The 22,350-nt window shown below is 62.4% G+C and overlaps 1 protein-coding gene and 1 long non-coding RNA gene across 4 annotated transcripts; one reads left to right on the top strand and one right to left on the bottom strand.

Annotated features, from left to right (window-relative positions):
- Positions 1-158: 158 nt before the first annotated feature.
- CDH15 (cadherin 15) lies at positions 159-22,313 on the bottom strand. Of its 3 annotated transcripts, none has more exons than XR_013412103.1 (14): positions 22,066-22,312; positions 14,062-14,220; positions 13,307-13,462; positions 9,386-9,530; positions 7,861-8,021; positions 6,930-7,058; positions 6,267-6,452; positions 4,524-4,777; positions 3,546-3,688; positions 3,119-3,358; positions 2,571-2,810; positions 2,006-2,201; positions 1,699-1,857; positions 159-770 (listed from the first exon to the last, which is right to left on the bottom strand). XR_013412103.1 is itself a non-coding variant. In XM_015126803.3 (14 exons), the coding sequence occupies exons 1-14, from the start codon at positions 22,105-22,107 to the stop codon at positions 570-572; spliced, it is 2,352 nt and encodes a 783-aa protein (XP_014982289.3). In that variant the 5' UTR covers positions 22,108-22,313; the 3' UTR covers positions 159-569. The 3 variants fall into 3 exon arrangements, 1 of the variants encoding a protein (XP_014982289.3); XR_013412102.1 differs by having other exon boundaries at positions 2,006-2,164; XM_015126803.3 differs by having other exon boundaries at positions 2,006-2,142; positions 22,066-22,313.
- On the top strand, positions 10,408-14,230 carry LOC144338203 (uncharacterized). The gene is made up of 2 exons (XR_013412104.1): positions 10,408-10,933; positions 12,863-14,230. It is a non-coding gene; the product is annotated as an uncharacterized LOC144338203 (long non-coding RNA).
- Positions 22,314-22,350: the final 37 nt, after the last annotated feature.

Genomic DNA, 22,350 nt, shown 5'->3' with positions numbered 1-22,350 from the left:
TCCAGGTAGTGGCAGCCCCCGGTCGCCCCCTGCCCCAGCCAAGCAGGGTGGGATGGGGGCCCAGCTCTCAGGTCCCTGCCAGGCCAGGCCTCACTGGCCCCATCCCCTTCATGGTCAGTGTGGCACTGGGCGCCCGCCCCACATGAGAGAGACTAGCATGGTTTTCATTCAGATTTACCCAGGAGGTTTCTGTCTTTCGTACAAAGATGAGATCCACTGGTAGGAGGCAAAGGTGGGACTAGGGGGGTGACCCCCATGGGGCCGAAGGAGAGAAACTCTTCCCACCCCGGTAGGAAGGGTCCTCTTCCTGGCTGCCCCATCCACACTCAGGTTCTGCCCCCAGACTTGGGCCTTCGCCTGCAGGAAGGAGGCTGCCCCAGGCCCGTGGGGGTCAGGCCCGGTGACCTCAGGCTGCCTCTGCAGGGGCCAATGCTGCCACGCGGCTGGGGAGTGGCATGTCCAGTTGCGCCCCAGGGTCGGGCTGTCCGGCCTGTGTGTCTGGGTAGAGGTGCCCTGGGAGAAAGACCCTCCCTGGCCCAGTGGTCCCATCTGGCCCCTCGCTCCGACCCTCATGGGTGCCCGTACATGTCTGCCAGCCGGGCGAAGCGGGGCCCCCAGTCCCTGAGGTAGTCGTAGTCTTGGTCCTCATCGCCCTGGCTGGACAAGATGGAGCTCAGGGTCCCCGCCACCGAGCCATCACCCTCGTAGTCATAGATGAGGGCTGTGTCGTAAGGCGGCACACTGGGGTCACTATCTGCAGCCTCCAAACCCTGCAAAGAGGCCCGGAGAGGTCAGGATGCACGGAGGGGCCAGCAGGTGCCCCACCGCCATGGCCACAGCCCAGGGCAAAGTCAGCTCAAGGCAGAGGCTCAGGAAGGGGAAGCTGCCTATGTCCAGGGCGAGGTCTGAGGGGCACAGCAGACCTGAGGGCAAAGCGTCCTGAGGGCACAGCCGCAGGATCGTGAAGAGGGGGCTGTGGACTGCCCCTTCCTCAGGATTAGGCCAGCAGCCAGCCCGTCCCCCAGGGCTCTGCCCTGCCCCAGCAAGGTGGGAAGGGGTTGCTCCCTATCACCCTGGTCTCATCCCAGCGGCCCCTGTCCACTCAAGGCAGAACCTGAACCTCCCGGACACCTCCATCCGCAGGACGGCCCGCCTGCCTTTTGGAGGCTCTGTCTGCACGTCTGTCCTCTCAGCTCATGGGGACACGCACGCTCCTAACTGGGGGTGTACACCTTCGCTGAGGGCTTTCTCCGAGTCAGGTGCTACAGGTGCAGAGGAGGGTTCCCTGTGCACCCCCCCACCCCAGATTTCCCATGTTCATGTTCACCCTGTGGACCTCAGGGAATCATTAACACTGCGTCCAGAGGGGCTCCTAGGGAGGCCTTGATTCTGCTGAGAGCCACTAAAGCCCAAGGGGTGCTCCCGGGGCTCCCCCACCCGCTCCACGGTGGACACAGGGCAGTGGATGGGTCTGTGGCCACCGCCACTCCATCCATGCAAAGACCTGCATGGTGGGTGGAAGCTGAGGCCCAGTTCGGATGGTGGTAGTGGGGCTTCCACACTCCCGCCCGCACATCATCTTGCCCTGCGGTGTCCTTGGGTGTCGCATAAGTGTGTGCATGTGCAGGTGTGTAAATGTGCATATGTGTGTGCACCTGTGCGTGCCAGTGTGACTGGGGTGTCCCCAGGAGCACCTACATCACTGATGAAGTCGGCGATGTCCAGGGGGCTGGTGGGCAGCGCTCGGGGTGGCTGGGGGTGCAGGCGGCTCTGTGGGGCATCTCTGCGAAGTGGCGGCGGCCCCAGAGGCAGGCTCAGCGCTGTCGGGTGACGCAGCTGGCTGATGTCGTAGGCGTCCTGTGGGCGAGGACGTGGAACAGAGCCAGGCATCCCTCGGGTGGCCCTGGTGGAGGTCTCAGGTAGAGGCTCCTGGCCAGCTTGTTGTATGAAGGCCCGCGACCTGGTTTCCTTGGGGACCCCTCCCCACCCACGCCTGCCCCCTCACCTGGTCCTCCTCCCCGCCTCCCTGCTCATCGTAGTTGAGGACATTGTCTCGAAGGTCGTCCTGGGGGCCGTGCAGCAGCCCCTTGCCCCGCGACTGCTGCCGGAACCGTGCCCGGAGTGCCACGAGCAGGACTAGCACTGGGGAATGAGGGGACGCAGGCTGGGGCCAGGAACAGGACGCGACTTCAGGGGCCGGGCTGCGAGGGAGGTGGGAAGAGGGGGCGGGGCGGGGCAAAAGGGGGCACGGCTGGTGACCAGGGAAGGTGTTGAGGGGGCGGAGCTTGGGAAAGGGCGTGTCTGGCATGGAGGAGCCGGGTTGGGGAGGAGGGGGCGTGGCTGGCAAAGACTGGGCGGGGTTGAGTGGAAGGGGCGTGGCTGGTAATGAGGGTGGGGTCGGGGAGGAGGCGGGGCCGGGGAGGAAGGGGCGTGTCTTGTAGTGAGGAGGGCGGGGTTAGGGAGAAGGAGCCCGAACTGGGGAGGAAGGGGCGTGGCTGGTTAGCAGCGGGCGGCCTGGGGAGGAGGGTCCGAGGGTCTGAGGGTCCAGGTGGAGGTGGGCGCTCACTCACCCAGCAGCAGGAGGGCGCTGGCCAGCACGATGACCAGTGCGCCCAGGCTGAGGCCTGTGCCACCCGCCAGCAGCGCGGAGGCCCCCGGCAGGCAGACGCCGTCCTGGCCGCAGCGGCACACGGTCACGTTCAGCGGCTGCTCGCGCTGCTGGGGCGGCTGCCCCGAGTCCCGGAGCAGCAGGCTGAGGCGGTGCAGGCCTTCGGGGACCTGGTTTCGCGGCCGCAGGCGCGCATGGCTCACTGCGGAGGGCGCCCGTGGTGAGCGAGGGCCCCCCGAGGCCGCCCCTACCTCGCCTGTCCTCCTCGCGCCGAGACAGGGTGGGGAATCCCGAGATCCTGGGCCTGGGTTCCCCCCACCCTCCTCTGTCCTCTGGGCGCGATAAGTAACCCCGCCCCGCACGAGGATGCAGCGGGTGGCGGGGGGGGGGACCCTATTGCAGGACCACGGGGTTGCACGCCCCTCGGCCTCCTGCCCCTGGTACCAGGCCGGAGTGTGGGATCCGGGGAGCGCGACGGTGGGGGGAGCGCGGCGGTGGGGGAGAGCGCACCGTTGACCTGGCTGAGGCTCCAGTTCCGGCCGAGCTCTGGGAGCCTGGGGCTCAGCTGGAAGTGGAAGGGGGCCCCGTGGGGGGGCAGGTCCTCATCCGTGGCGCCCAGGAGGAGGCCGGGACCCTGGTGCGGTTCGCTGCACAGGCTGCCTGGCGGCGGCAGGGCCAGTACGGGTGCGTGGTCGTTCACCTCCAGGATCTCAATGGACAGGGTGCCGGTGGCGGTGCGGGGCTGGGGGGCTGCAGGCGAGAGGGCTGTGGCTCGGTGACCCCACCCCAACACCCCAGCCCGCCCCACCAGTCGGCTCAGAGGGGTGCGCAGCTCTGAACCCCAGGGCAGCAATGGGCAGAGCCCTTGGACACCGGCAGGGGTGCTCAGCCGGGACAAGGCCGGGTCAGGGAGCCCCAAGCCAGCCGCACCGCTCACCGTCATCCTGGGCCAGGACAATGGCTCTGTACCAGCCGCCCTTGAGGAAGGGGGACGCCGGGCTTAGCACCCGCTGGGTCTGGATCCGGCCAGTGGCTGCGTCCACTTGCAACCAGTCTTCCGGGTCGTAGTCCTTGGAGTAGCTGACACAGGGGAGGGGAAGAGTGGGATCTGAGTTTATCCCAGGGCCCCACAGGTGTGGTCAGGTATGGGTGCATGACATGCACTGCACACACACACAGGCACACACACACCTACCACATGCATGCGCATATGCACACACTACACGTGTACACACACACCCTTCCATGCACACACATGCACACACATGTATATACCACATACACATACATGCGTATGCACAGCACACACATGCACATATATACCCATAGACACTCTCACACCTTGCACAACCCTCCCCCCACACCTATACACCACACGTATGTACCACACATGTGCACACACGTATGCACACACACATGTACACACAACCCATGTGCATATGATGGGAGCTGCAGTCACTGGCACCTGTGAGGTGAGGAAACTGAGGCTCAGGGAGGGCAGGCAAGCTGTCCAGGGCCCTGAGACAGAGTGTGGCAACCTAGTTAAGCCCCAGTCGGTGCTCGCCCTTCCTGGGCACCACGGACACAGACAGGGATTCACAGGGCCAGGCTTGGGGTGAAATGAGATGTGAACGGCCAGTCTCTTGGGAGCAGGGGCCTCCGGGGATGGACACGGCTGGCAGGGACAGACTGTGGCATGCACAGGCTGGAGCCGGGCCTGCCCTAGGGGGTGAGGTTACCCCAACATGCACACAGGGGGATGCTTGGGACTCGAGACCCTCCAGACCTTCAGGAACCCACACCAGCAAATGGCCGCTACACCCTCTGACCCTCAGAGCCCAGGGGTCAGGGGCACCCGAAGCAGGAATGGGGCCGTTAGCCTCCTCTGCCTCCACCGGTGCCTCAGGATCCCCACCTGAGCCTCTGCAGCTGCTCTGTGTCAGGGTCCCAGGCAGAGAAGATGGCCACCAGAGTGCCTGGGGGTGCCCCCTCTGCTAGACTGGTCCGAAGTGGGTTCTCCTGGAACACGGGGGGCTCGTTGGTGTCCTGCACATGCACGCGGACCTTGGCCTGGCTCCGCTCGGCCCTGGGGGCAGCTGCCTGCAGCGGGGCCTCATTCTGCACCAACACTTTGAGCTCGTAGTGTTCACAGCTCTCATAGTCCAAGGCCTGAGGGAAGGAAGCACAGCCCGTCACTCACCCAATGCAAGTGTGGGCACCCGAGGGTGGGTGCCATGGGGGAGCCACTCCTTGGGTCTGTCCAGAGCGCCTGTACTTTCCTTCTGCCCCTTTTTAACCTTGAAAAAACAAATTATGCAGGACGAGAAAGCACAAATAATATTATTAAAATGCTGGTTGTGTGTGGTGGTGGTTGGGGAGAAGCCCAAGGTCCAAGCACACGCTCTGCAGGGGTTTCAGCGAGGGTCGTGGGGGGGATGTCGCCAGCCCCTGCAGTCACTTGATTTTAAATAAAGGAGATTAGGCTGGGCGCGGTGGCTCACACCTGTAATCCCAGCACTTTGGGAGGCCGAGGCGGGCGGATCACAAGGTCAGGAGATCGAGACCACGGTGAAACCCTGTCTCTACTAAAAATACAAAAAACTAGCCGGGCGAGGTGGCGGGCGCCTGTAGTCCCAGCTACTCGGGAGGCTGAGGCAGGAGAATGGCGTGAACCTGGGAGGCGGAGCTTGCAGCGAGCCGAGATCCGGCCACTGCACTCCAGCCTGGGCGACAGAGTGAGACTCCGTTTCAAAAAAAAAAAAAAAAAAACTACATAAATAAAGGAGATCATCCTGGGTGACATGGTTTGGCTTTATCCACTCAGGTGAAGGCTTTGAGAGCAAAACTGCATTTTCTCTGCCTGGAAACTGCTGCGTCAGCTCCGGCCTGTGGTCTGCACCTTAGACCTGCCCAGCCAGACCTCAGCATCTCATGAGCCCGTTTCTTGCAGTCCATCTCTTGCTGTGTCAGTATCTAAATACATCCACATCTACACGTGCATACATATCTGTGCATGTGTCTCCTATGGCCTCTGTTTCTCTGGTAGAACCAAGACTGACACAGGTGTGCAGCTATGTTTTTGTACATGGATTTCATAGGAAAGGGAGGAAGGCCGGACAGAACAGACCGATGTAGGGCGTCCCCTGCCTCTGGCCCTCAAGCCCCATGGGTAGCATGGCATGGGACCCAGTCCTCAGGCTGGGGGGCCCCATGCCCTTCCACACTCTTTTTTTTTTTTTTTTTTTTTTTTGAGACAGAGTCCCGCTCTGTCACCCAGGCTGGAGTGCAATGGTGCTATCTCAGCTCTCTGCAAGCTCCACCTCCTGGGTTCACACCATTCTCCTGCCTCAGCCTCCTGAGTAGCTGGGACTACAGGTGCCCGCCACCACGCCCGGCTAATTTTTGTATTTTTAGTACAGACGGGGTTTCACCGTGTTAGCCAGGATGGTCTTGATCTCCTGACCTCGTGATCCACCCGCCTTGGCCTCCCAAAGTGCTGGGATTACAGGCCTAAGCCACCGCACCCGGCCGCCCTCCCCCACTCTCTCTCACCCAAGGACGAACACAAGGCCCCAGCTGCCCAGGGAATGTGACCCTGCCGGGAAGGGGCTCGGACCCCAGTGGGAGCATCTGTGTGTGCCAGCTGGGGGCCGCTCACCTTCACAATGGACAGAACACCCTCATTGGTCTTGGGGTCCGTGCGGATGGTGAACTGCCCATCGGGGTCGCCTTCCAGGATGGTAAACCTGGCCACCCAGTTGGGGGAGCCTGGCAGGTCCTTGTCCTCCACCTCCAGGCGTCCCACATCCACTCTGCTGATGGCCTCTGTGGCCTCCAAGAAGAACTGGTGGTGGGGGGGATCCCAGCCCCAGTTACCAGCAGGGCTGGGGGGAAAGCATGGGTGGGGCCCTCAGGGCCCTCAGCTCACCCACCCCTCCCACCCTCCCTCCTGCCTCCCAGCAGGAATGCCCTCCCTTGCTCCTGCCAAAGCTGCTCCCCACCCACTGGGTGTGCTCAGGTCTGTCTGTGTGAGTCACTGCCCCCCAGGGGCCTCCATGGTCCTCCTCTGTGGGCTCAGCTTCATGCTCCCTTCCCATACAGCAAGGGCCGGAGGGAGACTTGCTCCCCGATGCTAGATGGTCCCAGAGGGCCCTACGGGCTGCTTCTCCCCAAGGGCCTCTCTCCCAGCTCTGACTCCATTCACATGCTGCCACGCACCACCCCCGGGCCCATCATGAAGCCCCCTGCCTTCTGCAGGAGCCCAAGAAGGGAAGGCAGCTCTAAGCAGGGGCTACTTTTGAGGGAGGGACAGCAGCAGCACCTCGTCCCTGGTGAACTCGGGGGCATTGTCATTGATGTCATCAAGGGTGATGATGGCTGAGGCAGTGGCTGTGAGGCCATCTCCGGACATGTCTGCCACCTGCAGGGTCAGATTGTACACCGCGACCACCTGGGGATGTGGGGTACAGGGTCAGAAGATGAGGGCCCAGGTGGGCCACATGGGGACTGGTCAGGGGCGGGAGCCAGGCCACCTGGCCAGCTCAGTTCCTACGGGAGCGCCCAGTGGGTGTTGAAGACCCCAAATGGCCCTGAGAATCCTGCCCTGATCCTAAGTGCATGCGGCTGTGGTGCTGCCCCAGCCTATGGCGCTGGATAAGCATTTACAGAGCACCTACTGTGCGCTGGGTAAGCATTTACAGAGCACCTACTGTGCGCTGGGTAAGCGTTTACAGAGCACCTACTGTGTGTTCAGTGCCTAGCATACCAGTGAGCTTGGGACCCTGCCCTGGGGAGCCGTGGTTAGTGGCAGGGACAGAAATGGACAAAGACCACATAATACAGTGTAACCAGGAGGGCTTCCCAGCGGGGCTGACTCAAGGGGGGTCTTTGGGGAGCACAGAAGTCCGAAAGCAAGGGGCAGCGGGGGCCCTGACAGAAGGAGCTAGTTACTTACTAGCGGGGAGACGTTGCCATGAGGCTGAGAGGGAAGGGGCTGCTTGGGGAGCCCTGCCCTGTGCCGGGCCCCTCACGCTCTACGTGGACCAGATCCCTCCCACCTGGGCCAGTGCGGCTCCTGTCTGTGCATCAGTGGGTTCACCCCACGCCATCTCCTCGGGAGCCAGGGCCACTGCCAGCTCTGCAGTGACGGTAGGGACAGGAGTGTCTGGGGTGGGCAGGCTGGGGGCAGAGGGACCCACAGGAGATGGGCTGCTCTGGCTGTGCGGGGTGGAGCTGCCGGGGTGCCACCTCACCTCACGGTCCAGCCCCACTTGCACGGTGCGGATCTCGCCTGTGAGCTCGTCGATGCTGAAGAGCTCGGGGCCGCCCTGCTGCAGGATGGAGAACCGCAGTGCCGCGTTGTCTGTCTCGGGGTCGTCGGCATCTGTGGCCTCTGCCCTGGTCACATAGGTGCCTGGGAAGCACAGGGAGGCATGAGGGTCAACGTCCACAGGGCCGATGGGCTGGGGGCATCGTGAGGGGCACGGGGGCACCTCGTGTGCACAGGCTCCCTGGTTCCAGCACGGCTTGACCCCAGATGGGGCAGTCAGTCCATGCTGCTGTTCGCATCACCAAGGCGGCCTACACGCGGCAACCCCCAAGTCCAGATGCTTCCCGCTGCCCCTGAAGTTCACCATGCCGTGTCCAGGCCACCGATGTGGTGGAAGCCTTTTGCCCGGCTTGTACTGTTTATGGGGTCGCAGCACAGGAACATAGGATGCTCCTGGGACAGGTGCTGGCTCCTGTGCCTGGCCGGTGCAGGGGCTGAGGGCACTGGGTCAGACTGGGCTAGCTAGCGGGGGGCCTCCAGGAGCTGCTGGCATCCAGGGTGACAGAGGACTCATGGGCAGGCTGAACAGAGGATGCACGGGCAGGATAAAACAAGAGGACACACGGCAGTTGAGCGGAGGACGCACGCCGCGTCTGTGTAGGCCAGAGCCCCAGCCCCACCTGCTGTGGGAAGCAGCACCCGGGAAGGTGCTGCTAGAGGAGGCCACATGTGGTAGGGCTATGCTTCACCTCCCCCCCATTTCCCTCTCCTGAGATTTAGATCTGACTCCTCTGGCAGCTCAGGGGGACTGAGCCACCGAGGTGGGTGGGAAGCACAGGCTTCGGACCACACTGGGGAGCAGCTCCTGGCCGGCTGTGACCCCCCCCCGGGACAGCTGGAGCCAGGACGTGCTATCTGTCACCTGGGACAGAACGAGGCGCGGAGGCCGTGCCACAGACACAGGAAGGAAACTGAGGCAGGCTATGAGCCTCCAAGCCGGAGCCTGGGCCAGGCCTGGCCACAGTCCCTGGTAGCCCCAGACACGAGGGGGCCTGTGTCCTTCCGCCAGGTCTTTACCACGGGCCCCCAGGGAGGTGGGAACGAGCCCGTGACTGGGGCTTACAGGCCAACCCGGGTTTGGGGTGAATCACAACCAAGGGATGCCTGTGGGTGCTTCGGACCCTGCCTGAGTGCAGGGTGAGCATGGGGTGTGCTTGGCTCCAGATGCCCCCTCAGCAGGAGGGAGAAGTCATTTGCTTTTGGGGAGAACAGGACCCCTGAAAACCCTCCACTCCCAGGCGCAGATTTTTGGGTCTGAAATTTATATTGAAATGGGAAGTGGCTTGAGTCGACCTGTGGAAACGGACCCTCCTCAGAGACCTGCTTACTTATTTTTAGACTCTCCGAGGGGCCTCTGAAATTCTTGCTCGAGGGACATCCTGGATTTCTGGCTTCGCAGAGCCCTTCCCTGCAGCCCCTCCCGGCCCGGGGCCGCCGTCCTGTCTCACCTGGGGCTGCGCCCTCCAGCACGTGGCCGGTGAACGCCTCCTGCAGGAACGCTGGCCGGTTGTCGTTCTGATCCACAACTACAATCTCCAGGTCCGTGGGGTCCTCCAGGGTGGATCCTCCCAGGTCCAGGGCAAACGCTCTTAGCTGTTCAAACACAGAGCAAGGGCTGGCTCTGTGGGCCCCAAATTTCTGTGGCTCCCATTAGGGCCATGTGAAAGAGACAGCATGTTCAGACTTTGTCTCCAGCTGGAAACACCAGCTTAAACAGGAGAGAAACAGCACAGGGTGGGGTATCTGTCACAGTGGCTGAGAATGTCCCTGAACGGGAGCCACCTTCCCTTAGCAGACAGAGCAGGTGCCAGGTGCCATTTTCCCTGCTTGCCTTGGCTGCCAGGAAGCTCACAGATGCTTCATGTGTGACTAAAGTAAGGCTCTCAAAGGGTTCTTTTTTTTTTTTTTTTTTTTTTTTGAGACGGAGTCTTGCTCTGTCGCCCAGGCTGGAGTGCAGTGGCCAGATCTCAGCTCACTGCAAGCTCCGCCTCCTGGGTTTACGCCATTCTCCTGCCTCAGCCTCCCAAGTAGTTGGGACTACAGGCGCCTGCCACCTCGCCCGGCTAGTTTTTTGTATTTTTTAGTAGAGACGGGGTTTCACCATGTTAGCCAGGATGGTCTCGATCTCCTGACCTCGTGATCCGCCTGTCTCAGCCTCCCAAAGTGCTGGGATTACAGGCTTGAGCCACCGCGCCCGGCAGGGTTCCTAATCTCTCTCCCTTTCTCTCTATGGTCTTGGTTCCTCCTGAAGTTTTTTGTTGTTGTTGTTGTTGTTGTTGTTGTTTTATTTTTAGATGGAGTTTCGCTCTTATTGCCCAGGCTGGAGTGCAATGGCGTGATCTCAGCTCACTGCAACCTCCGCCTGCCGGGTTCAAGCGATTCTCCTGCCTCAGCCTCCCGAGTAGCTGGGATTACAGGCACACTCCACCATGCCCAGCTAATTGTTTGTATTTTTAGTAGAAATGAGGTTTCATCATGTTAGCCAGGCTGGTCTCGAACTCCTGACCTCAGGTGATACACCTCGGTCTCCCAAAGTGCTGGGATTACAGGCGTGAGCCACCACGCCCAGCCTCCTCCTAAAGTTTAATTCCCCTGTGCACATGACATTTTAAAGGCCTCCCATCCTTTTGGAGAATGGGCACAATTACAGTTTCCAAGTGAAAAATACTCTCTAATAACATTTGATGTAAGGGATCAAAGGACTGGTTCTCGAAGTCTAAAGGAAGATTCGGGGCAAATAAAAGGAAATTTTGCTTCCTGCAAAGGCAAAGGCAGGAAGCATCCTTTCCCCACATCAGGTACGAAATTACTTTTTCTTTTTTTTTTTTTTTTAAGACAGAGTCTCGCTCTGTCACCCAGGCTGGAGTGCGGTGGCGCAATCTCGGCTCACTGCAAGCTCCACCTCCTGGGTTCATGTCATTCTCCTGCCTCAGCCTCCCGAGTAGCTGGGACTACAGGCGCTGCCACCACGCCCGGTTAATTTTTTGTATTTTTTAGTAGAGACGGGGTTTCACCGTGTTAGCCAGGATGGTCTCGATCTCCTGATCTCGTGATCTGCCCGCCTCAGCCTCCCAGAGTGCTGGGATTACAGGCGTGAGCCACCACCATGCCTGGACTTTTTTTTTTTCTTTTTGAGATGGCGTCTCGCTCTGTTGCCCAGGCTGGAGTGCAGTGGTGTGATCTCGGCTCACTGCAACCTCCACTTCCTGGGTTCAAGTGATTCTCCTGCCTCAGCCTCCCCAGTAGTTGGGATTACAGGTGCGTGCCACACCTGACTAATTTTTTGTATTTTTAGTAAAGACAGAGTTTTGCCATGTTGGCCAGGCTGGTCTTGAACTCCGGACCTCAGGTGATCGCCCCGCCTCGGCCTCCCAAAATGCCAGGATTACAAGCATGAGACACTGCGCCCAGCCCAAAATGACATTTTGGAGAGGGCAGACTGGGGGTGGGCAGACTGGGGGAGGGCAGGCTGGGGGTGGGCAGGCTGGGGGAGGGCAGGCTGGGGGTGGGCAGGCTGGGGGAGGGCAGGCTGGGGCTGGGCAGGCTGGGGGTGGGCAGGCTGGGGGAGGGCAGGCTGGGGGAGGGCAGGCTGGGGCTGGGCAGGTGCCTGCAGGGAGTATAGATGGGGTTCTGGGCTCCAGGGCTCCCTCCTCTTGCTCCCACTGCCCTGTCTTCTTCTTCTTCTTTTTTTTTTTTTTTTTGAGACAGAGTCTCTCTCTGCCACCAGGCTGGAGTGCAGTGGCAAGATCTCTGCTAACTTCAACCTCTGCCTCCTCGGTTCAAGTGACTCTCCTGTCTCAGCCTCCTGAGTAGCTGGGACTACAGGTGCATGCCAGAATGCCCAGCTAACTTTTGTACTCTTTAGTAGAGACAGGGTTTCACCATGTTAGCCAAGATGGTCTTGATCTATTGACCTTGAGATCTGCCTGCCTCAGCCTCCCAAACTGCTGGGATTATGGGCATGAGCCACCGCGCCCGATCCTCTTTTCTTTTTCTTTCTTTTTTTTTTGAAACTGAGTCTCGCTCTGTCACCCAGGCTGGAGTGCAGTGGCGCGATCTCGGCTCACTGCAAACTCTGCCAACCGGGCTCACGCCATTCTCCTGCCTCAGCCTCCCGAGTAGCTGGGACTACAGGCGCCGCCACCACGCCCGGCTAATTTTTTGTATTTTTAGTACAGATGGGGTTTCACCGTGTTAGCCAGGAGGGTCTTGATCTCCTGACCTCATGATCCACCCGCCTCAGCCTCCCAAAGTGCTGGGATTACAGGCGTGAGCCACCGTGCCCGGCCTCTTCTTCTTCTTCTTCTTCTTCTTTTGTTTTTTGAGAGAGGGTCTTCCTCTGTCACCTAGGCTGAGCACAGCGGCGCAATCACAACTTACGCAGCATCGATCTCCAGGGGGATCCTGGCACCTCAGCCTTCCAAGTAGCTGGGACCACAGGCATGCAGCAACACTGCTGGCAATTTTACCGTTTTTTAAAATTTTTGTAGAGATAAGGCCTCACTTTGATGCCCAGCCTGGTCTCAAACTATTGGCTTCAAGCAATCCTCCTGCCTCGGCCTCCCGAAGTGCTGGGATTCCACGTATGAACCACTGCGCCCAGCACTCACTGCCCCTTCTCTCAGACGTCAGAATCCCAGGGGCATCAGTGGTTTCTTCCCTGACTAATCCCACTCCCGAGAACAGTGGCGGCCACTGGGATCAACATTATTTTGGGGCCAGGCGTGGTGGCTCCCGCCTGTGATCCCAGCACTCTGGGAGGCCGGGCACGGTGACTCATGCCTGTAATCCCAGCACTTTGGGAGGCCAACATGGTGAAACCCCGTCTCTACTAAAAATACAAAAATTAACTAGGCATGGTGGTGGGCGCCTGTAATCCCAGATACTCAGGAGGCTGAGGCAGGACAATCGCTTAAACCCGGGAGGTAGAGATTGCAGTCTGTTGAGATTGTGCCACTGCACTCCAGCCTGGGCAACAGAGTGAAGCTCCAACTCACAAAAAAACCCCAAAAAACACTATTTAGAGATTCTTCACGACGTTCCTGAGCTCCCAGGACCAGTGCGGAGCTGGCTGTGGTGGAGCCACAAAGCTACAGCGGCTGCAGCGCGCTCCTCCCGGGCAGAACCACGCCGCTCCTCCACGGGACCTCTGTCTGCCCTCCAGTTAAATGGGAACATCACCCTAAACAGCTGCCTCCTCAGGCTGCAGGGCCTTGGTCCCAGACCCCTGTACCTGGCCCCTCACTTAAGGGTGCCTGGATCTGGCCTGAAGCCCACCGAGCTGGAGGAGAAGTCTGATGGGGAGGAGGAGTACTGGATTCCCACCAGGCCTGCTTGACGGGCACAGGCCGGACCGCACAGATCCGTACCCTGAAGCGGTCGGTCTTCTCACGGTCCAGCATGGCGTTGAGGAACACCTTCCCCGTGAACTTGTCGATAGAGAAGACGCCCCGGGGCTCCTCATCCACGCCGGGCCCCTGGATGCTGTAGATGACGCTGCCCAGCTGCTGCTTGTCTGACTTGATCTGTGGGGCAGGAAATGGGGCTGGGGAGAGCTGCTGCGGGCGGGGGCCTCTGCCCTCTCTGCAGCCCCTCAGGCCCCTCCCTGGCTGACAGCAGGGCAGGTCGAACCCTCCTAGGACTGGAGGACGGAGCCTGGTACCCAGTGAGGAGCTGTGCTGGGCTGGGGACAGCTCAGCTTGTGGCCCCAAGGGTGCCCCGTCCTGCAGCCTCATTTCAGGCTCAGCCCCTGGTGTCCTCAGGGCCCTGGTCTCTGGGGCGATTTTGGGTGTGTGAAGCTGACACCCCGCAAGGCAGTTCACCTTCACCTCCATCTGCTCAGCGTCGGCAAACACGCAGCCTAACGTGGAATGTGTCCACCAGAGGTGCACGTGGGGTGGGAGCAGCTCTGGACTCCCCTGAGACTTGGGGCAAAGGGAAAGGTTTGAGCCCTGCTGTAGACCCAGGTTGGAAGCCCAGAGCCCTGGCAAGGTGGGTGAGTCCTGCCCCAGCTCTGCCCTGAAATGGGGCCCCGCTGGCTCCCAGGAGACCTTTAGGGAATGAGGGAGGCCCACTGGGGACCAGCCCACCCCTTCCTCCCCTCCCGCCCCCTCCACCCACTCACCTGAACCAGGGGGTAGGGGAGACGCTTGTGGTTCTCGGATACACTGATTGGTGGGATGACCCAGGCCCTCCGCACGCGGCTCGGGGCAGGCGCCCGGCGCCAGGGGTACAGGGTGGTGGGCCTCCTCTGTCCAGGAACCCCCAAAGACAGGCAGAGGCTCTGCAACAAAGACAGATGCGTCCCACAGCACTGTCTCCCGGAGCCCTGGGCAGCAGTGTGCAGCTGGGAGCTGTGGCTGGTGAGGAGGCCACAGGGCACAGCTTCCCTTGGCCGGTGAGTCAGTGCACATTGGCGCACTGCGGCTTCCACACACAGGGCTGCGTCACACGACGGCAAAGGCACGTGGGCCCCACCCCCATCAGGCTGAGCTGGGGCCTTGGTGGCCACACCCCAAGTACTGGCCCTCAAAGCCCCGATCCAGCTGCCCCCGAGTTTCCCACGGGGCCCACGCAGCAGCCAGGCTCTCTGCAGCCCCTGGCGAGTGCATGTGGCCGCTGGGAGGCAGTGCTAGGGTTCCAGGCGTCTGGCTGAGAGGGACACCTGAGATTCACCCAGCGGGAGCACAGCCTCACCCCAGGTGCCAGGGTAGCCGTGCACACAGCAAGCCCCTGGGCCAGCCAGGGCTGGGGAGAGCGTGGGGGTCCTGACTCCGAGTGACCCTAAGAAACCAGTGGCGGTGCCCGTGGGCACGGTGGGCTGGCTGTGGAGGGTCCCGGGGAGTGGCAGGGGAGGTGCCTGCGGGAAAGTGCCCATCGCCCTCCACCTCTTCAGGCACTTTGTAGGAACGGACTCCCAGGATGCGAGAGTTCAGCTCCAGTCCATCCAGAGCAGCTAGAAATGTATCCCCAGTTTGTACAGTGGCCCCCATCTGGACCGCGCTGGTCTGTCAGGACCCACCAGGTCAGGGCTGGGCAGTCAACGCTGGTGGTGTGGGTTCCTGAGACTGGCTGGGCCGGGGCCAGGGCTGCCTCGGTGGGGCTTGTTGTGGCTGCACAGCTAAGAGGGACATGGCTGGGGACAGGGGGCAGCCCCACCCCCAGCCTTGCTGCTTTCTCCCAGAATGGGGTACCTCGGTGCAGTCTTCACCTCTTCACCCCAATACTTCAGCTGCTGGGACCCTGGTGTGCCCATCTCCTCCTCTCCCACATCAGGGGCTGGGGTGCACTGTTTGTAATGCACACAGGAAGCCCCAGTGCTCGGGGATGAGGCCTGGGCAGAGCGTGGGGCTGCAGAGGGAGACGCCGTGCACCCCACCCTACTCCAGGGCTGGGACGACCCTTGGGCCAGTCAAGACCCCAAAGTGGAGGCAGCTGCCCCCAAATTCTCCCGAGGTCCTGACGGTCAGCAACTTTTGTGACCACAGATGGCCACACACCCACCCCTCAGATGGGGAAACTGAGGCCTAAGAAGGGACCCAAGTCAAAGAGCCGGGTGGGGAGGGGCACTCGTAGTGACCCCAAAAGCACATCCTGAATTTTCCTGTTTTAAAAATGCGGTCACCATACCCAGCTCCTAGCCTGGGCCTTGGGCCTTGGGCCTTGGGCCTGAGCCCTGGCCTCCCAGGGTGCCTGGCCCCACCTTGGTCAAAGGGAAGCTTAGAGACGGTGGGTTCTGCCTGTGCTGGGACCCCCAGGACACCTGTGCTTGGGACCCCCTGAGCCTGGGGAGTTAGTGTTGCTGGATGGGCTGCATGGCTTCTTCCTGAAAGACCCCAACCCTAAAGCACAGCCTGGCAGAAGCTGCCACAACTGACAGGACGTGGCTCTGGGCTGACCCCACTTGGCTCGGCACAGACATGGGGGTCACCCCTGAGCTCCCGGGTCAGGCTGATGCCTGGTGCAGCTCGTGGGGGCACAGAGTCCGCCTGGACTCGGTGAGGGCAGGAGGGGCCGGGGCTGGGGGAGAGGCAGGGGAGAGGGACATGAGGGAGGAGGAAACAGGGCTGCCCCCTCCCCATCCCCTGTGCCCTGGGCCTGGCTAGGAGCTGTCTGTGCACCCCCCAGTCCTGGGGGTCTCCAGGCTCCCGGCCCTTCTCTTGGGTGACCCTCCTCCCCGGAGGCCCCCTCCCACCCAACAGTGCTCTCCTAGCTGCCAGAATGTTCTAGATCTGCATCATCCAAGACCCACAGGCCACAGGGGACTGCTGAGCCCTTGAAATGTGCAAAAGCGAGGAGCTGCGTCCCCTTTCGTCTCGCTGCGGCTAAGGCCCATGTGTGGCCAGCACCCAGCCCCACACGCCCAGTGCTCACAGCCTCAATCAGCCTTGGCGAGGGTCTCCCGACCTTCCCAGCCCCCCACTGCAGGGCTGTGTGGGTGAGAGACCTGAGACCCCCGCTCACCGCGTGTAACGAGGGCGTGGCATCTGCATCGTCCCAGTAATGGAGGCTACAGAGGAAGGTGCTGAGTTGGGGTGGGCAGGGTGGGAAGCTTCCAGGACCCTGTGGCCAGGGTTGTGGTGGGGGTGGCAGCAGCTCCCCAAGGCACAGACCCTAATGCAGAGACAGGGCAGCCTCCTGCACCACCCGGCTGGGGAGGGGGACAGAGACCCCCTGCCCCATGCTGTGCTCTCTGGGGCACCCCTATCCAGGACAAGCCCTCAGGCTGCTGGGTTGCCATGGGGGCAGGGGGATGGCTGGGAGGTGCGGGGGGTCCTGGGCAGGCGATGGGGAGTCTGGGGGCAGAGCAGGCCCCAAACACCACCCACCACACACAAACTCCTCAGCTCCCCTTTCAGACAGGGCCCCCATCTCAACACCACCATCTTCACGGCCTGCTCCTGAGCTCCTTCCTCTGGACAGCAGGTGGGCTGGGGTCTAGGGAGGCTCATGGGACTCCCCAGCTGGCACCAGGTCCTGTGCCTACCACAGGGGTGTGCTGGTCACGCCACGCCAACACCTAGAACAGCTCCCCACATTGTGCAAGTGGAGGGAGCGCTGAGTCAGCCCTGGTAAGTGGGACCCTGCACGGGAGGCCTCACCCAGCTCCCCCCTGGAAATGGAGCACTGAGAACTGGGGGTGTCAGAGCTGGGCAAGCCAGGCCACCCCTCCCCCGCAGAACCACAGACCTCCACGGCTACTCTGGCCACCACGCCACTGCTGGCTCTGAGGCTGCCCGCTCTCCTCAGCCCCGCGCCAATGCCTCACCCTCCAGTGCCGCCCGCTCCTGCTGGCTTTGCCGAGACTTCAGTCTAGGCAGGGGCTGGGACGTGGGGGCAGGTGGCCTTGAGAGGAGGCAGCGGCTAGGGGCTGGTACGTCTGAGTGGGCAGGGGCCGGGAAGGAGATGTTGGCATGGCCAAGAAGCCTGTTAGGCTGAACCTCCATTAGGCTTGGCCTCTGTCCTCCACCACTGGCAGCTTACCCCGTGTGGACGAGCAAGGCCCAGGCTGCCCATCTGCCCACCCTGAGATGAGGCATTGGGGCCTCTCACTCTGTGTCCTGTCCCCAAGGCTGGCCCAGTACACAGAGGTCCCCACAGGCAGTGGCAGCAGCGTCCAAACCAAGGCCAACGTCCACGGGGTTCCTGGCCCTCGGCCAGCAGGACCTGGGCCCCTCCATGGTCTCCTGGGAGTCCAGAGAGTAGCACACACTTGGGCAGGAAGCAGGGAGAGGACGGGTGGGGGCTCCTCAGGCTCCCAGGCGGGGGACCCTGCCGGGGAAGCTCTCTGCCAGCTGACAGATGGCGGCCCTGGCCTCAGAGCCTGCCAGCGCCCACAGAGCACAAGCCACTTCCAGGGCAGGGCAGGTCCTGCCAAGTGGAAACCTGCCTGCCCAGCATGGGGCCTTCATCAGCCTCGGTGGGCACAGGGTCTGTTTCCGGCCCTGGCTGTGCAGCTTTGCGCTGGGCCTTGCCTTTCCCCCTTTCCCTTGGTCCTCCCAACCCCCGGGAGCCTGTGGTGGTCCCCTCATCTCCCAGCTCTGGGCAGAGCCTGAGGCGTTTGCCCGAAGCCACACAGAGCCAGGAGCCACATGGGGTCTGAGACCCAAGCCAGGCTCTGAACCACATGCTCTGAAGGAAACCCAGCCACAGAGCCACGCCTGCCTTGGGCTAGGCCTGGGCATGAGGCAGGGAGACCCCAGGCTATAAGAACCCCACATGGCTGAGGGGAAGGGGCCACCCCCACCAGGGCAGAAGTTTCCATCTGCTCCCTGCCCAGCTGCCACCAAACCTGGGCGGGCCCTGTTCCCCCACCCTCCAGCTGCCTCCATTGGAGACCTTCCAGTCACACTGGGCCGGGTGCGGTCAAGGCAGAGGCTGGGACTCCTGGGCCCAGGCCTGTCCACAGCCTGAGTTCACCAGGTCACAGCGGCCGCAGTGCCTTGGCAGGGCCCACTTGCCCAGATCACAGCCGGTGTGGGTGTGGGTGGGCAGGCAGGCCGCGGCCCACTTCCGGCTCTCCAGTTCTCAAAGCTGGCTCTTTGTCTTCCCACCCCACCCCTGTCCCAGAAGACGTGGCCAGGGGAGGGAGGGCCTGGGAGCTGTCTTGGGGAGATCGGGACATCCGGTGCCCAGGACAAAGCCACATCAACACGGCCAGCCCACAACCCTGCACCTGGGCTAGGGGACGCGAGCACCCTGGGAGGTGGAATTTGTGGACACCTGTCCACTTCTCTCTGTCTCCCACCCAAGCCAAGCAAGACCAATGGACATTAGTGACTTGCTTCCCCACAGTGGTTCCCCAGTGACACCCCCAAGCTCATCCTTGACTGGGCCCTTAGCCAAGAACCTGGAGGGAAACATCTTGAAGCCCTTGAGACGTCTGGGGCCACCGCGCTGGAGCCGAGCGCCTGGGACTTCACGCCTCTCTTGGGGTCTGCTGCTCGCCCGACACTCAACCCCAAGGGGCTGCTGCGTGAGAAAGGCCTCCGCATGCACTGAGCGCTCGCTAGAGTTACAAACACCACTGCCGGGCGGGAACGGGGTTTACAAACACCACTGCGAGGCGGGAACGTGGTTTACGGACACCACTGCGAGGCGGGAACGGGGTTTACAGACACCACTGCGAGGCGGGAACGTGGTTTACGGACACCACTGCGAGGCGGGAACGGGGTTTACGGACACCACTGCCGGGCGGGAACGGGGTTTACGGACACCACTGCCGGGCGGGAACGGGGTTTACGGACACCACTGCCGGGCGGGAACGGGGTTTACGGACACCACTGCCGGGCGGGAACGGGGTTTACGGACACCACTGCCGGGCGGGAACGGGGTTTACGGACACCACTGCCGGGCGGGAACGGGGTTTACGGACACCACTGCCGGGCGGGAACGGGGTTTACGGACACCACTGCGGGGTGGGAACGGGGTTTACGGACACCACTGCCGGGTGGGAATGGGGTTTACGGACACCACTGCGGGGTGGGAACGGGGTTTACGGACACCACTGCCGGGTGGGAATGGGGTTTACGGACACCACTGCGAGGTGGGACTGGGGAGAAGTTCTGGGGCCGACCTCACACTCCTGCTCACCCGATTTTCCAAGGAAGGGCGCTGTGAGATTCTAGGAACACCCTTGGTGGGCACGTGGGTGGGTTTGCCTGGGAAGGGAGTGTGAAGGCCCCTCAAGTTTCTCAGGCTTCAACCCCTCCCCCAGGCTGGAATCTGGGGCCACCCCGTTCCTGGATGGCCAGGCATGCCAGGAATGGCCCCAGCTGTCGGCCTGGCCCAGAGCAGCTGGAGCATCTTCTCTGGGCCCCACCCTCTCTAGCTGCTGCAGGCTTCAGAGAAGGGATGTGGAAGAAGAGGCGTGGAGGCAGCTGTCCCCTCCAAAGCACAGTGTCTGGGGCTGTCCTGCCGCTGTGGGAAGAACAGTGGCCTGGGAGCCACTCCCCTTCTTGGCCTTGGTCACAGTCACCTGAGCTAACAGCCTCCGCCTGGCCCGCAGGGTGCTGCTGACTCTCTCCCAGAGACCAAGGGGCTCCCAAAACCCAGATGCAGAAGTGGGGCCCTTCCCAGCAGGCTGGGGCTCTCTGTGAGTCCGCAGTGCTGCCCCAGACCTCAGCTGCCTCCCAGCTGGCGTGAGGTCCCAGGTGTAGAACCAGCAACTAGGGATGGTGTGGGTGCAGCAGGCTTGACGGGCCAGGTCTGGACACAGTCTGCCCCCTACCTCCCTCCAGGTGGGGCTGAGTGAGCTCAAAAATCAGAGGTGGCCCGAGCAGGGGAGCAACTCCTCACTTGGAGAAGGCCCTGATGGGACCACGCTGCCTGCCTGGGGGCTCACCAGGAGGCGGCCTGGGACCCCTAGGCTGCCCAGGAGAGCACACAGTCCTGAAAGCTGAGCCAGTGGGGGAGGCGCAGGCAGGGTCCTGACACGGACATATTTTGCCTCATAGTGGAGTGAATTTGAGCTTTGGCTATAGACCCCTTGCCAGCTGGCCCCCACCTCCACCAACTCCTCCAGCCTCCAGCTGTCGGCGGAGGGGGCTATCGTCCCCCAGCCCTGGGGGAGAGAAGAAGGGATAGTGAGAGGGGAGGCTTCTGGGGAGGGAGAGGTCCTGCCTGCCTCCCCACCTGCCACAGAGCCCCCCAGGGCCTGTTGAAAGGCAAACACTCCCAAATCCAAAGGAAGAGGTCTCAAGGAATGTTTTCACAGGCGCCAGCCTCCCCACCACCATGCCCCGGGTTGGGGTGCCAGGGAAGAAACGCTGTCCCCAGGGCAGGTGGAGAAGGGCCCTGGAGGCATGGAGCCCCCCAGGCTGTGCTCCCCGGCAGAGGGCTGAGGGGTGGTGAGCCTGGCGGTGAGCACGCATGCTGAACCACTCTCTCCCCCCGCCACTGTCTCCAGTTGGGGGAGTGGGGGGGTGGCAGGAGCCGTGGTGCCCCTCAGGGACAGCTGCTGGAGGGTCTGGCTGGCCAGGCGCCTGGTCAGCTGCCAGGGGCTGAAATTGGAGCCAGCTGGAGCCAGGAGGCCTGTGGGAATGAGGGGACTCAGGAAGCCCCTTCAGTGGGGGCTGGGAAACGAGTGGCTTCCCTTACTCACTGTGTCCAGCACTCCCTCACCACCCTGGGACCACAAGAGCAACGCGTGCTGTGAGTGCCGCTAAGCCCTTTATGTGCATTCTCTTAAACTGGCAAGAGGCTGCCCTCTTATACCCAGTGACGTCCCAACCACAGCCAGCTGTGCCCCAGCCCAGTCCCTGGGGGCTGAAGCCACTGAGGCCACATCCTCCATGTCCAGGCCCCCCTAGGGGGTGAGGAGACGTGGCTCCAGCTAGGCAGGACCCATGGCGGGTGTGGGGGGCCGAGGCCTGGGCTTCCTTCCACGCTGGCTTTCTCCCATGTTGGAGAGAACACAGTGCCAGTAGTCCAGAGAAGATTTTTAGAGGCAGAGTCCAGCAACCTCTGGGGGCCGGGCCCCCAGGCCTGATCACCCCAGGCAGCTGCTGCAGGGGCCCAGGTGAAGCCCAGGAACCCAGGGCTGCCACACACCACTCGGCAAGGTCCTGTGTGTGGGGACCTGGCTCAGGCTGGGCCCTTCCAATCGAGAAATAGCCCTGAGTGTGAGTTCCTGGGGGCAGGGCCTGCAGCCACCCCTGCTAGACGGGAACTTGGGGTGGGGGGTTTGGACACCACCCAAGACTAGCCAGGGATCATGTGCCCGCCGCAGGGAGTCCCTATGGAAACCTGGCCGCCAGGGCCCCCAGACAGGGGCGCTCCTGTGCTCCCGCCTCTCTCTGCTCCACTCAAGACTGGCAATCCCCCGACCCCGGCAGGGGTCCCTCCAAAGACAAGGCACGGCCTGCTGGATGGTCCCTGCCTGACCCCAGCAGGACTCTGCAGTCCTGGGGGTGAATCCACCAGGTGGAGGGTTTGGTTGCACTCACTCCCCACAACCCCGGGAGTGCGCCCCCAGCCCAGGGACCCACCCGGGGCCACTCAGCTCACAGGTCCCCAAAGGCGGCCAGGGCCAGTGGTTCTGGGGGAGACCTGTGCGGCTGCAGTTGAAGACACTGTCCCGCAGGGCCTGGGGAGGCAGCGGGGACCCGCGCAGGTGCGGATGCCTTACCTGGGCCAGCAGCCCGAGGACGAGGAGGAGAGCGGCGTCCATCGGGGCCGAGGCGGGAGCGGGGCCGGAGTGCACCCGCGACCCGAAGGAGCGAGTCCCGGCTGAGTGACAGCGCAAGTGCTCGGGGCGGGCCAGGGCCAGAGACAGCACGTGTGAGCGGGGCGGGGAGGGGCGGGGCGAGGGCTGAGTGACAGCACGAAGGAGGCCTCTGACGGGCCGAGGGCCGGCCTGGGCAAGGCTAAGGCTGAGTGACAGCATGTGGGCAGGCGGGTGGGGCGGAGCCTC

This window comes from Macaca mulatta, chromosome 20, assembly GCF_049350105.2.
Source record: "Macaca mulatta isolate MMU2019108-1 chromosome 20, T2T-MMU8v2.0, whole genome shotgun sequence".
NCBI classification, from domain to species: Eukaryota; Metazoa; Chordata; class Mammalia; order Primates; family Cercopithecidae; genus Macaca; species Macaca mulatta.
This window is presented reverse-complemented; position numbering and strand designations above follow the sequence as displayed.